This window comes from Armigeres subalbatus, unplaced genomic scaffold (assembly GCF_024139115.2).
Source record: "Armigeres subalbatus isolate Guangzhou_Male unplaced genomic scaffold, GZ_Asu_2 Contig120, whole genome shotgun sequence".
In the NCBI taxonomy this organism is placed as follows: domain Eukaryota; kingdom Metazoa; phylum Arthropoda; class Insecta; order Diptera; family Culicidae; genus Armigeres; species Armigeres subalbatus.
Window position 1 is genome coordinate 211,608 of NW_026941957.1, and position 16,149 is coordinate 227,756.

At 38.7% G+C, this 16,149-nt stretch overlaps 1 protein-coding gene and 2 pseudogenes across 1 annotated transcript; 2 read left to right on the plus strand and 1 right to left on the minus strand.

Annotated features, from left to right (window-relative positions):
- Positions 1-5,622: 5,622 nt before the first annotated feature.
- Positions 5,623-8,313, plus strand: LOC134202387 (uncharacterized). The gene is made up of 2 exons (XM_062677395.1): positions 5,623-6,663; positions 7,312-8,313. Exons 1-2 carry the CDS (start codon positions 5,623-5,625, stop codon positions 8,311-8,313), a joined length of 2,043 nt encoding a protein of 680 aa, XP_062533379.1.
- A 6,180-nt stretch (positions 8,314-14,493) lies between these two features.
- LOC134202370 (histone H2B-like) lies at positions 14,494-14,925 on the minus strand (annotated as a pseudogene).
- Positions 14,926-15,148: 223 nt separating this feature from the next.
- LOC134202374 (histone H2A-like) lies at positions 15,149-15,552 on the plus strand (annotated as a pseudogene).
- The last annotated feature ends 597 nt before the right edge of the window (positions 15,553-16,149 follow it).

A 16,149-nucleotide genomic window follows, 5' to 3' on the forward strand; every position in this document is an offset into this window, starting at 1 on the left:
TCATCGAATAACTCTGCTCCGGGATGCGATAACATCAAATTCAATCTTCTGAAAAACCTCCCAGATGTCGCAAAAAGACGATTACTCGACCTGTACAACTGTTTCATGGAGTACAACATTGTGCCCCCAGAATGGCGACAGGTCAAAGTAATAGCTATTCAAAAGCCTGGGAAACCAGCGTCTAATCACAATTCATACCGACCGATTGCCATGCTATCATGCATGAGATGAGAAAATTATAGGAGAAAATGATCCTTTCAAGAATCGACCATTGGGTCGAGCAAAATGCATTACTGTCAAATACTCAGTTTGGATTTCGTAAAGGTAAAGGAACAAACGATTGTCTGGCGTTGCTTTCTTCAGATATACAACTGGCTTTTGCGCACAAGGAGCAATTGGCTTCAGTATTCTTGGATATTAAGGGCGCTTTTGATTCAGTTACCATTGAAGTACTGTCAGACAATCTGCACAGTAATGGGCTACCCGTATTTTTAAATAATTTCTTGTACAATTTGTTGTCAGAAAAACAAATGAACTTCACACTCGGCACTCTGACAACTTCCAGAAATAGTTACATGGGCCTTCCCCAAGGTTCATGTTTAAGTCCCTTGCTTTATAATTTCTATGTCAAAGATATTGACAATTGAATCATTTGTTTGAGAAACTGCATAAGTCCATTTTACACTATTTCGAGAAAACAATAAAAAACAATTTTTGAACAAATTTGCACCGAATCTTCCGATTTCTTCGATACAAATCAATAGTTTTTGGCAAAACTCAACACCCTGGGGCACTTTCGGTGCAAAAAATGTAAGCAGTACTCCACAATTGCTCTTCAAAGTACGTGGACATATGTAGTTTCTCAAACAAACGAAAAAAATTTCATACATTCCTGAACAAAAAATTTTTTTTTCCTATTTTTTTCCAGAATACGTAGTTTTGAAAGAGGATTTAGAGTATATAAAAATCTCATTTTGGCCAAAAATGTTACATATGCAGTTTCTCAAACAAACGGTTCAATTGTTTGGAAGGACAATGCACGCTCAGACAACTTGCAGATGATGCCGTGGTCTCTCTAAGAGGTCCATGTGCAGCTGTCTTGCAAGGACCATTGCAAAGTACCCTGGATAATCTGACTGTTTGGGCCAGACATCTAGGGATCGAGTTTTCACCGCAAAAAACTCAGTTGGTTGTGTTTACTTAGAAGCGGTATCCTGCTCAACTGAAACTCAAGCTGTTGAATGATGACATCAACCAATCTTTATCTTCTAAATACCTTGGGGTCGTGTTTGATTCCAAATGTACTTGGAAACTCCACATTGAGTATTTGATACAAAAATGCCGGAAAACGGTCCATTTTCTACGTTCTATATCCGGAACATGGTGGGGTGCTCACACGGAAGACCTCATCAAACTCTATAGACCGACTATTCTCTCTGTTTTAGAGTATGGCTCCTTCTGCTGCCTCTCAGCAGCTGATTGCCACCTGATCAAATTGGAACGAATTCAATATTGTTGTTTGCGTATTGCCCTTGGCTGCATGCATTCAACGCATAACATGAGCCTGGAGATGCTTGCTGGAGTCACCCTTTAAAGCACCGTTACTGGGAGCTCTCACTTAGAATACTCATCAAATGTGGAACAAGTAACACACTTGTTCTAGATAACTTCGATAATATGCTTGAACTAACTTGTCGTTCAAGATTCCTGAGAGTTTATCTCAACTACATATCATCAGATCTTTGTCTTCCGTGTTATAATCCCCCTCGAGTTCACTTCACCAACGACAGTTCCTCCATTGTATACGATCTGTCCATGAAACATGCTATTCCCGAATAAAAACTACCATAAAAAAACAATAACTTTTTTTGTAACAATAAGAAAGAATACATTAAAACTACAATAGGAAATATTGTGAATTGAACATTAAAAATACAATACAATATACTGTAACTAACAATAAAATTTATTGTTATTGGGACTTTTACAATAGAAAATAGGGGTTGTTAGTTACCGTAACAGTAAAAAAATCCTTTTTTTCTCATATATTTTGGAACACAAAACAATGGTTTCTATTGTTCTTGTATTGTCAATTGTTTTTAGCTATACAATAAAATGAATTGTTAAACAATTGTTTTTCCAATTCAAATAAATTATTGCTAATTTGTTGCAATTTACTTTTTCGGGAAATTTAAGTAGAATAAAGGTGATTTTGTCATTTGCTGGTGTACAACAATAGAGCTATATGTCAATCAATACCATTACAAGTAAACAACGCTGTAATTCACACTGTTCCTTTTTTTTATTTCTTCAACTAAACATATGATTTCATTTATAAATAGTGTAACATTAGATTTTACTAATTAATAAAATGAATTGAAACCCCGTTCTCACTACAAGCTATATCACTTGGCACAGACAATCTTGATATGTATTATATTTGTTAATTCCAGTAAAAACTAGACGTACGAAAAATAATATTAAGTTACAATTCAATATAGCGTATTTCTTAATACTAAAGACACACTGGTGGTACAAGGACCGTGGTATACCACGGTTATGTACCCTAGTACACATTGTACTATGGTTTTCCACGTTGTACCAGTATGGTACAAGGTGACACACCTGTGGTACAACTTGTACCGGTACGAATACCCCCAGACCCCCAGTGTGTCATTAGTATAAGTATCGAGTGGTTTAGCTCGTAGTCTGGCTGGCACTTAAATATATAGAAACATCTTTGCATTCTTTCTTTGTTCTAAGTGTATTATTCGCTGCAATAGCATAAGAGTATTTCTGTTTTATAGACACATGATTTACAAATTCTTAAATGCCCCTTACTCGAGCTATATATAATGTATTGTATGAAGTGAAAATAAAAAACATCGTGGAATACAGCACGTGTGAGCCTGCATAACTCTTTTTTGAAATACATAAGGTGTGTGGGCAATCCACGTACTGTCTAAGCTATCAGATTATACAAAATATATACAATATAATATAATATACTGTTAAGTTTCTATAATACACATGTTAAGTTTCATGCTAAAAAATATCTTTTCAAAAAAGAAGCTCATGTTCGTAAAATCTTTTAAGTTATTTATTGACGCATATCAGTAAACATGATGTTGTCTATCAAACGAGCGATTGGCAGAACAATACTTACCCCATGCGGTAGAATACAGGGCAACAATGTCCCTCACGACCCCCATGTCTAACATTCGAACGTCACCAGCGTTTCCAGCTCCAGCTGGAAGGAATCGCACTGGAAGGGAAGCTAGACCCTTGTAGCTTTCTCATCACACGACGACGGATGGTCGGCGTAAGAAATCAAGTTCTCCAACACCTTGAATTACGGCATCGGGGGCATATTGGAGCACTTCTGCCTGATTACCAAAAGACAAGTCTTCGGACGAATCGTATGCAGCAAACTCGGCAGCAAAGGAAAATACAGTTTAAGGCACCGCTTACCCTCCGTGCCTCGCGTGCCATCGGTTGAGTTATTGGCGCAGTTACTCTGAATAGTTAATCAATCCACTACCACCGTTTCCTTGAGGATGGAGTCTTAATGGGGAATTGTTTTCGTTTCTGCTATAACGTCCGGCTGGTTGATAATGTCGATGCATAGTCAATCCTTTCCGTGGTCCCGTTAATCACAGAATTACATCGATTCCCATCTTTCCGCTAAGTCGTTTCGGAACCATTGATCAAAGTTTTGACGAACTTAAAACCATCTGGAATATGTTTTTACCAATTAACTATCATCATACCTGAATAAAAATAAAGAAAAGGCTAATTTGACCGAAGATGTTGTAGATATTCTAATTTAGTTGGTACTTACCGAAAACGGTTATTACTACTGTTGCAAATCAAAAACCAAATCTAACAACTTACGGGAACCATCGGAATCACCATTTTTGTTAACTTGTTTTTGTTTATTGTCGGAGTAATAATAATTATTGTAATTTTATTGTAAATACAATAGATTGTTCAATTTGAATGGACTGGCAACAGTTCCATACACAGGTGCATTTTAGTTACAGCCCAACATTAATTGATTAATTTGGGTAAAAAAAGTGTAAATTAATAGTGGATTGTAGTTAAACATGTAAATAATGGAACGCGTTTCTGTAAAAAAGTATAGTTTCTTCGAAATAAAGTGTTTATATAGAGTATTTAAAGTGAAAATAATAGACCAAGCATGTTGGAAGAACAGATAAAAAAAAGAGAAGGAAGAGAAAAAGAAGTTACGTAGTCATTCGGAAAGAGAAAAAAAGCTCTGTTGCATCGTGATAGTGTGGGTTCCTTGAGTTTTAATAACAGACAAGTGTTAGTGAATAATGAGACGTGACATCCTCTGCATAAATTACAGTAAGTAAACGTATCGAGACCAGGCCCACCATTCAACATTGGCTGGATAAAAGATATTGGTGAGCACGTTTTATGTTGACTATTATTCGAATTCATAATTGTATATTGAACATTGTATCCAATTTTATACATATAACCATTATAATGTAGACTAAATTGATTATAATTGAGAAAACAGAACAGTGGCATTCACAACTTTGGCAACACTCATACAACAGCACCCGAGACAGCACCACTTAATGATCCATGGAAAGCTACAATTACACAAGATTTGAATGTTTCAATTCCAAACTGAAAATACCTACTAGAAGGTTTAGTTTCCCCTTTGGAATGAGTTTACGATGAAGTTGAAAATGGCTTCTATTTACGCTTTCTTTTTTATCTGATTCATCACGGATTAAATATGGTAACTACGGAAGAAACTGAAAAATAACGGGGCTAAGCTTTTTCATTTTGCAGAATGGGTAGTGAAGGGAGATTGGGAATGTTAGAGAGGGAGACATCAAAATTTTACTCTCACTCTTTTTTGTTACACATTTATTTCGGAGCGTTGCGTCGCGTGTCACGCAACATAATGCACATTTCATGCTTGTATGGGTGAATGAGAAGATACAAAATTGAGATTTATTATTATATCCAGCACGTCTAAATACTATAATGAGGTGCCTGGAGATAAACACACTTCATGTTATATGTGGGAGTGAGCGGGATTTCTTGTTCTTGTCTTGCACATGCATCCTCAGGGTGCAAGGGAAGTTATCTTCAGAATTGGGAGGAAGCGAGCGAGTAGCTGTAAAAGAGAATTGCTGTCGCTATGGCAACTACCGTTATGTTGATGAATGAATTAAATACTAGTGATGCCAGAAAAGATCACTTGATATCTTCCGAAAACTTTTCGTATTCATTCCGTTATATCTCGGGTACTTATTCAAAAGGACGTATGTGATTTTGTAAACAAAGATTCAAACGTCGATTTGTCCAATCTGATGATACTCCCACGCAAACCAACACCACCAACCGGTAGCCGAAGGCTTCCCCTACCTGTCTGTGGTGATGGTTTGCGTGGGAGTGCTTGGATAAATTGACGTTTGAATCTTTGTTTACAAAATCACATACGTCCTTTTGAATAAGTACCCGAGATATCAAAAAAGCGCGAAATCGCAATGAACTTGACAAATCGCGCGAACAAGTATCAAAAGTGACGCATAATTCAAGCAAGTTAGTGGCAAACTTAGTACAGTGATCGGAAAAATGGAGAAAGTTAATAAGAAGTGCTACAGTGGAAGTGTTGATGTGATAAGCGTGCCAGGAGACGGAAATTGCTTTTTCTATTCGGTTATCCAGCAGATGACAGGATGGACGACATTCGATACCAAATTCCGAAACAAATCAGCGGAGTTGAGAAAGGCCGTGGTGCAGCATCTGCAAAATCATAAAGAACGAATGAGAGATGTCCTGCTGGGAGAAATTGCAACTCTGATGGAGTACAATAACTATGGAACGGACGAAGAAAAAATTATAAAATTTCTGCAAGACTTGGAGAAGGAAGGTACGTGGGCAGGTACCGAATCTATATTGGCAGTAAAGGATTTATTGGGGGTGAATATATTGGTGTTCAACCCTCGATACGCTTCCTTGCGTTATACGCATGGCAATGGAGAAGGAAGGACAGTTCAATTGTATTTCAACGGAATAAACCATTACGATAGCGTCTGGAACAACAATGTAGTTCATTTAGCTAACGATAAGAGAAATACGAAAGAACAGAACTTGTCGATAAATGCAGACAGAATCACAGGATTTGAAGAATGTGAGAAAATAAAAGTATTGAACAAAATATATTGGATAACAGTAGAGGATAAACGACTGAAAGTAAGAAGGATAGTGGAAGGTAAAGATAGTTATCTGTGGGCAGTCAGCCATCAATTAAGTGGAATAAACCCAGGAGCCAAAGAATTTTCCGAATTGCCAGAAGCATTGAAAACTGATTTGTTGAAGCTACAGGGAAACGAAGAGACACAAATAATGAAACCGACTAGAGAAATTTGGAAAAAGATAGCTGACACGTGGCAGAAAACAGTGAATATATTTGAACAGAACGGGTTAGGAGGTGTTTTCGAACCAAAGGAAAATAGAGCAGGACATGGAGAAATCAATCTTCTTCAAATGAACTTGAATGGGGAAAGCCAAATAGACAGCGTTGAAATGGTGATACAAAAACAAAAAGGACACAACACGGAGAAATCAGCAGTTGAAGGAAGAGCTGAAAATTCATCGAAACGCGATCACATGGTAAGTCATTCATAATGGAATTCAATTACTTTACTTCTACCTTGCCCTAATAAATATGCAATCAACAAAGGGATAAGGTAATCAACGAAGATACATTTTTATTAAGAATTGCTACAACTGTGGTCGCAATTCCGATTTTCAGTTTAATATGGATGGGCACTCAATAATGTCAACACGAGGATGACATTTATTGTATTTTAATAATTGCAATATTCCTAGAGGTTGAAGTGGGACACAAATAATTTTAAAAGAAGAATCATTTGAAAGGCAATAGCAAAAATGAATATTGCCCGACAAGCTTGGCTGAACTGACTTAAATTCATTTCTATATGAGACATAACAAAAGTAATCAATGGAATGAAATTTTCATTTTAAAAATCTGCTACGCCTACTTAAATAAAAGTAGAAAATAAGTGTTTCTTTGATTAAACTTAAGTCCTTTTTGGTCTAATCTGACCTACCCTAAATTAAAAGGCTAACTTAAAGCCTAATTATTTTCTAATATTAGACTAAACAAAAGATTGGTAAACAAAACAAATGGGCAAATATATTTGAATATAATCCTATTAAATAAACAACACAAACAAGAAGAAAGATTTGATACTAGATTTATTTGGTCTATTCTTTTGGAATGAAACTCAATTACAGGACTATAACAAGGAAGAAGGAATAACAAATTCCGTTCTTAAAATAGCTTCGATAAATGTGAGAGGATGCTGTCAACTATCAAAAAGAAAGGAGATCGACGAGGAACTGCATAAAGCCGCCATTGACATTGCAGTTCTACAAGAAGTCAATGTGTCAGGAACAAAAATAGATACTTTCAATTATGAATGGTGGATAGCAGACCGCAGAAACAACAATAACATGAGAGGACTAGCCATATTAAGGCGAAAAAACGGGAAGGCTAGTGTGAAGAATGTTAAAAATGTGAATAAAAACATAATGTCAGCTATAGTTCAGTATGAAGGAGTAAAAGAAGATTGGTTGTTGGTGAATGTACACGCTCCAAATACAACTGCCAACTCATTCTATGCCAATTTGGGAGCATATGTAAACGGAAATCCAAAAAAGCAGCAAATGATAATATTGGGAGATTTCAATTCCCAAATAGGAAAAGAGGATGCAGAAGAAGAGGAACTGAATAGGTTAGGGAAATTTATTGGACACCACATAACAAATGATAACGGCGAACACATGAAAATATTTTTAAAAATTCATAAGATGAACGTAGTTTCTATGAGATACGATAAATCCGTGTTAGTAACTTGGGCAAGCACTCGACATAGTTCACAAATAGATCATGTATTAGCTTCAGAAGATACAGTAGTTAAAATTAAATATGTTAGAGCTAATTGGACCACATTTCAGACAGATCACAAAATGCTAATGATAGGGTTAAATACAGCACAATGGAAAAAAGATATCAAGGAAAAGAAGCTTACTAAACCAACTAATCCAAGTAATCTACAACACAAAGAACAAAGAAAAGCGTACCACGAAGAACTGCAGAGCTATGGCCCACTAGAAATGGAAAAATGTTCTATCACAGAAGCTTATAGCAGGGTAGTAGAAAAAGTTAATAATTGTGCAAAAAAGGTACTAAGAAAGGTAAAACTTTCGATGACACCTAAGAGAAAAAGGCTTTAGCTGCATTGATGAAAGCAAGAAACAAATGAGGTTTGCGAAAGAAAAAGGCGTGGGAACGGATTGTCACAAAGAAAATGTGAATTGTAGGAGACATGAATATCTAGCAAAAGTAAAGGAACACAACGAGAAAAAAATATTTATTTTTTAAATTGAATTACAAGACTATGAAGCAGGAGAACGAATCAAAAGATCATATAGATTCCTGCGACAATTTGTTAGGAGAAAAATAGCAAAAAAACCACCAATCTCCATGAAAAAATGGACTGCTGAACTAGATAAAACGATAGGGCAACAACTAGAAGTAAAATTAGACAGAGAAGAGCTATCGGAATCTCCAACAAAACCAGAAATTGAGGCAATTGTTCGAGAGCTTGCAAACGGAAAAGCAGCGGGTCTAGATGGAGTTAAAAACGAGTTTTTGAAATACAGCGATGAAGCCAGTATAGACGAGATCTACAGGGTTATAAAACGAGTTTGGACAACGAACAAAATGCCGGAACAATGGAAGCAGTCGTATCAAGTCCCAATACCAAAGACAAAATCAGCGAAAGAGACAGGAGATTATAGAAGGATTACAATAAGCAATATCGGTTATAAAATTTATGCGAGATGGTTGGTAAAGAGATTACGAGAATATGCAGGCGATCCTGGGTATCATCAAACAGCATTCACGCAGAACAGATCAACGGATGATCAAATGTTTTTCACAAGAAGATACTTGGAGGAATATTGGAATAGCGGAAAGTCAATCATTCTTACATCGATTGATATAAAAAAAGCTTTTGATTTCGTAGAAATTTCCTCGGTGAGTAGAAGATTGTAAATGATATTATTTTATAATTTACACAGAAATAAAATTATTTTTGAATATAACGTAATATTCTTCCAATAATCCTAATAGGTACAACAAATACTAGAGGAACTAAATGTGCCAAGCCATCTCATAAATAGGGTGATGGAAGCTTTGAGCACTGAGCGTACCTGTGTGTTATGGGAAGGAGTGTACTCAGAGGAAAGAGAAAAAGGAAAGGGTATCAAGCAAAGTTGCCCTCTGTCTCCATGTATTTTTACCCTAATAATCAAGAAAGTATTGAAGGAAACTAAGAAGAGCTACCCAAGCTTGAATCTACTAGAATCAAATAAAAGCAAACTTCCAGTAGTGTTAGCCTTCGCAGATGACCTATTAATAATCGCCACATCATTGAAGCAGATATAAGCAATCATTATGCTACTAAAAGAAGAACTAGAAAAAACAGGATTAGAAATTTATGTAGATAAAACTCAAATTATGATACGCTGGCCACTTGCAGATAGGAACATTCCAGAATCGATTAGTTTAGATGGAAAAAGCTATTCAGTAGTGAAAAATATGAGATATCTAGGTACATTCCTAACTGACACCCTAGAGAGGCCACAGACAACAAGGAAGAGGTGCAGGCAAGCGATAGGCAGTAGCAAAATTATCATAGAGTTTATAAGACGATACAAGCCACCATGGGTCCTCTCCAAACTAATTTATAATACAGTTATTTCGCCAGCTATTACATACGGACTAAAAGCAGCAGCAGTAGTAAAGAGAAATAGGAAATCGATTAACAGATATGAATTGCAAATATTAAAAGAAATGTTAAGATACTCCAGAAACAGACCGAAGGGAAGGATAACAGTTTCTAAACTATTGGATGGAAAGACAGCAGTCAAGAAAGTTAGGGTCATGAGAATCAAATACTGGGGACATATAGAGAGAAGGCCGGAAGGACACCCACTTAAAGTAGCGAAAAAATTACAGTTTTGTATGAAAAAACGAGGGCGACCTGCAAAAACGTGGAACGATAGCTTGAAAGAGGATAAGGAAAAATTACCAGAAATTGCTGAAGAACAATGGTTACAGTTGATAAAGGATAAAGACAAATTAAAAAAACAAGCAGAAGAAATTTATAAGAGATTAGGGAGCGAAGAAGAATCTGAATCGGATATAGAGGAATAGTACAAGATAGAAATGGAATGTATGTAGAATAAAAATTAAATAAAAATGAGAGTTGGTCAAATAAAAGCAAAAGAAAAATGTGTGTAAAATAGAATCTGATGAATCCAACTAAGGAAAGTTAATTGTTATTATGTAAAAGTGTAAAAACTGTAAATAAAAATCGAAATGGTGATAATAAGTATAAGAAACATTGAGAAAAAAAACCAGAATTACAGATTTATCATTGCAGATAACGAAAGCAAGTCACGATCCAGTAGAACGAAATCGCAGGAAGTCACCATATATTCGAGGTAAGATCTAAATATTATGAACTTATAGTACACATAATTAAATACGCGCCGTCTACAAAATAATCTTGTAATTATGGTGTAATTACGAAGCTTATTACAAGATTGTTTAAATGATGGAAGTGTAAACATAATCCCATTATCCATATGATATTGGCAATATGTTTATGCGGGGCTTGTTGATGGTGAAAGTGACCTCGGAATGGTTGTGAGTTACCAAACCTTCTGAAATGGGTCACCGGATCGCAACAGAGCTATCACCTTCCAACTCCCGGGCTAAAAACGATTGTAGGCAACTACAGTCATTTTTCTTCCATAATACCACTACCAGACAGTGGGGTTGGATTGAACACACACACACACAAATACAATAGATTGTTCAATTTGTATTACACATCGTACAATAAAAGAACAATATTTTTAATTGTTACCCATAAATTGTATTGTTTTTGTACAGTTTGAACAATATAACTTGCGGTTTTGTTTTATTCGGGTTCAAGGAATACCAGATCATCTTCGACAAATATCTATTCCCTCACTTTTTTCTGAAAAATATGAACATGTCAATTGCAACAACAGATATTTCACTGATGGTTCTCGCATCAACGGATCCACTGGCTTCGGTGTTTTCAATGTGACTTCAACCACCTTTCAAAAACTTCAGGAACCGTGTTCGGTTTATGTTGCTGAGCTGGCAGCAATTAGCTTCGCTTTGGGGATAATTTCCAATCAGCCCGTAGACCATTATTTCATCTTTTCGGATAGTCTTAGTTCTATCGAGGCACTCCGGTCGATGAAACCCGTTAAGCACGCATCTTACTTTCTTACAAACATAAGAGAGCAGATGCGTGTTTTGGTCGAAAGATCATTCAAGATTACCTTTGTTTGGGTCCCTTCTCACTGCTCAATCTACGGCAATGAGAAGGCAGACTCGCTGGCAAAGGTGGGCGCACAGGAAGGTGAGGTTTATGATAGACAATTCTCGAGCAACGAGTTTTTCCCATTAGTCCGTCAGAGTACTCTTCAAAGTTGGCAAAATAATTGGACACACAACGAACTTGGACGGTGGCTATTTTCTATAGTTCCAAAAGTTTCTGGGCGAGCGTGGTTCAGAGGTGAGGACTTAAGTCGAGGCTTCATTCGCATGATGTCGAGACTTATGTCTAATCACTATTCACTAAACGCACATCTGTACAGAATAAACCTTGTCGATAGCAACTTATGTAGGTGCGGAGCCGGTTATGATGACATCGATCACGCAGTTTGGTCCTGCTCGGAAAATGACGCCTCCAGAGAGCAATTATTGGATACCCTAGTGGCCCGAGGTAAACAAAACTTCAGGGAAGTTCGAGGTGTTTTGGGAGATCGTGATGTGGTCTATATGCAGGCCATTTATAGTTTTCTTTGTGCTTCTGATATCAAAATCTAATAGTTTTTTTTCTTTCTTCAAAGTTTTTTTTTTGTGTTTAGTCTCTGCTTTCTGTTCCGTAGAGCACCATAGCTCTGCCATCCGGAAGATGCTCCCAGTCGAACCATTCCTCGAGCACGACGACACGCCACATCGTCCCTGACGCCAAATACCCGGATGAGAAGCTGAAATTCCCTGATCCCAAATCCTTAGCCCTGTCCATCCTTAAACATTGTAAACTAACCTCGAGTCACCACAAGTACGCTGTCTTCTACCCCTCTCTTACTAACTGAAAAATTAAATGATATTGATTGTATATATCGCAAAGAACTATGGCTCCGTAAAGTGTTATACACGCCTGAGCCTACCAAATACACGAACTTGGAAAAAAATAATATGATGTCCATGATACCCTGGTTCGGATTTTTTATGAAAACTTTACTTTACGGTATTAGGCGATGCGCGGAATTAGGGCAGGTCACGGTAATCATTTTTTTTCTTTAATACATGTTCTGTCTATGAAACTGATATAAATATCCTCAGCAACAAATAATGTTGATGCGAGAGGGTAAATTACTTTTTTCTTTCAAATTAAGCACTTACTCGGAATAAGATGGGGGAGTAAATGTCACCTTCTTGTAAAGCGTGCTTGCCCAGAATAATGCGAGAGAGTGAATGCCTCCTTCTTTCAAAGCACGCAATTGCCCAAACAAATGCGAAAGAGTATACGACACCTTTTTGAAGCATCTGCTTGTCCGGATTTATGAAAAAGAGTGAATACTTCCTTCTTTTAAAGCACGCATCTGCCCAGATAAATATATGGGGAGGGAGAATAAATGACACCTTCTTTGGAATAACGCGCTTGTCTGGAATAAAGCTTGATCCACTTAGTATTTGGTCGCACGAAATTAGATATTTCTCTGCCAAAAAAGTGCACCACCGGAACTGCCGGAACACCTCTGCAACCCGATAACGAAGTCGGCACAATGCACGAAAACGTCCTCTGCGATAGCCGCCGGTAGTCGGGAATTTTAGAAGAAGTGCATATGCACAGCACAGCCGTCCTCTCCCTCCACCAGCGGAGTAGTCGCAGCATCCTGGGGGATCGCGGCATAGATAGATAGATAGGATAGATAGGATAGATAGGATAGATAGGATAGATAGGATAGATAGGATAGATAGGATCAGGCTTGTAAAATGTCATCTGCATGTCATTTGACTAATTTGTTCATAACTTTCTTCAGAAACCAAATTTACTTCATAATTTTAGATTTACTTATATCGCTTGAGTAGGGCTATATTTTTGTCCAAGGGTACATTACTCTAAATATAACATCTGATGCTGGATAGTCAGAACTCTCCAAAATGTCACGTGTCATTTGACATAATGTCATTTGAATGACATTTTGCCTCCCACGCCTCAGATTACATATTTACAGCAATGTCTTGTTAGACGAAGTTGTAGGCACATTTAAGCGCTATCAGTTCGCCATACTTCAGGAGTTGATAGCTAACTCCTGAAAAAAGTTCTGGGAAAAATATGCAAACGAATGCAAATGACATTTTACAACACTGGATAGGATAGATAGGTTAGATAGGATAGATAGGATAGATAGATAGGTGGATGGATGGATGTGTGGAGTAGTCTAATCAATAATATGCTTGACAATCTGTTGCTAAAACTGGCTGGAGCGATTACAACTCCCCGTGATTGATGGGATGTGCTTTTTATCTTTTGGTTTATTTTTCTCTGCAGATGCGACCAAGCAGAGTAGTGGACGCTTGATAGTGTTTACGCGATGGAAACACAGGAAGCAATGTTGTCAAAGCTTCACCAATGGAAAGTAACAGTTCAAACGTGTGCCAAGTGAAACAATAAACACTAACAAAACGATGCGAAACTAACGATGTAAGTTTATGCATCAATCGATTTGAAAAGGCGGTGAAAACTGAAATAACCCACTGATCATGAACATGCTTATTACGCTCGGATGGAATACACAATACAGATAGTTCCGTGATGGGACATTGACAGTGCAGCAGTAGTTGCCGTATGTGTGCTTTCGAGTCGGTGTATGATTCATTGAGCAAACGTCTCATCGTCATTATAGGCCTTAGGATGTAGAGTAGAACTCTCGGAAGCGAAACTGTAGATTATCCCCGACAAACGATGCCAAATGTATGCTTGAGATCACAATGCCCCGGCGACCAAGCGAGATGCTGACGTTCGTTTTACCATTATGCCAAGTGAAACGGAACACACTACCAAAGCGATGCAGAACGAAAGGCAATCTTATTCATTATAGCGTTATGATGTTTGCAGTCGCGTGTTCTTGCGTAGCCGGGTTGCCCCCATATCGGAGCTGAAAACCAACAATACTTGTCTTGCCAGCCACATTCAGCGTGCCAAAAGACAGAATCATATTCCAAAATAAACTCTTTTCGCAAGTGTAATAGTGGCCCTGAAAAGGGCCTTTTGGGTTAGCATCGATTATCATTTACTTGGAGCTGGTGTACTTGGTAACGGCCTTGGTACCTTCAGAGACGGCGTGCTTTGCCAACGCTCCTGGGAGCAAAGACGGACAGCCGTTTGCATTTCGCGGGACGTGATGGTCGATCGCTTGTTATAGTGAGCCAGACGGGAAGCTTCGGCGGCAATGCGTTCGAAGATATCGTTGACAAAGCTGTTCATGATGCTCATGGCCTTCGATGAGACACCAGTGTCCGGGTGGACTTGCTTCAACACCTTGTAGATGTAGATGGCGTAGCTTTCCTTCCTGCGTTGCTTCTTCTTCTTCTTGTCGCCCTTGACAATGTTCTTCTGGGCCTTGCCGGACTTCTTTGCGGCCTTTCCGCTGGTTTTCGGTGCCATCGTAGTGGATAGAGGTTTGTCTCGATTCAAACTGAAAGGAAAACTGATACCAACCGACCGTAGTGGTTCTCTTTATACCCACACGGCACACGGCTCCGGTTCCTCCCCTTCGGTGTGCGTGCTATTTCGCCTGCTTCATGTTTTCCACTCTTGTATTAGTCAGGCGCAGAGGTACGAGAGTATATAATGCCCGTCGCTTCGCCTGTTCGGTATCAGTACAGTTTACGTACGCTTTGAAGTCGTTTTGTCGTTCGCTTTAAACACAACCCTACTACCCAACAATGTCTGGCCGTGGCAAAGGAGGCAAAGAAGTCAAGGGAAAGGCAAAGTCCCGTTCCAACCGCGCTGGACTGCAGTTCCCGGTCGGTCGTATTCACCGTCTGCTCAGGAAGGGCAACTATGCCGAGCGTGTGGGTGCTGGTGCACCAGTCTATTTGGCCGCCGTGATGGAATACCTGGCTGCTGAAGTACTCGAGTTGGCAGGAAACGCCGCTCGTGACAACAAAAGACCAGAATCATTCCCCGCCATCTGCAGCTGGCCATCCGCAACGACGAAGAGTTGAACAAACTGCTGTCCGGTGTCACCATCGCCCAGGGTGGTGTGCTGCCAAACATCCAGGCTGTTCTGCTGCCCAAGAAGACCGAAAAGAAGGCATAAGTGGCTTCTCCAGTCGTTGACCACCCGCATCACACCCAAAACCGCCCTTTTCAGGGCGACAACACTTGTTTCACTGCTAAAGAGTTATGCTTTTGTTTTTTCTCTACCATGCGATTTCCGTTTCAAGAATGCGATCGAACTGTGAATTGCTTCGATTACCTAATATCACATCCCTATAAAAGCCGCCTCCAGCTGTCGTTCAGTTTCGTTTCGATTCCCATCCCGGAAAGTGCAGTGAATTTGGTGGTTTCAGTACAAGTGAGTGTGCCAGAAGTGCGCGTCGTGTGTGCAGCATTGGTATGTTCATTCGATAACTAGGTCAGGGCAATAAATTTCTACAGACAGAACAACAAAAGTGCACCATGTTCATTCATGTTTACTAGTTTGAAGAAGTGATCCCTATGTGCTTGGTTTCGTCCCGCTAACGTTTTTCTGCCGTTTCATCTGTCGTTTGTGTATGACGTTCGATGCGTATGTGTATGTCGCTACCCGGCTCCTTTCGTCGGTGTCATCGTAAGAGGAGAAAGCAATGAAACGAATTCGCTACCCGGATCCGCTGCCTGTTCGAACAGTGAGCGGTGGCAGCAGCATTTTTTTTTCGATCTGTTATTTTTTGTCGATTGA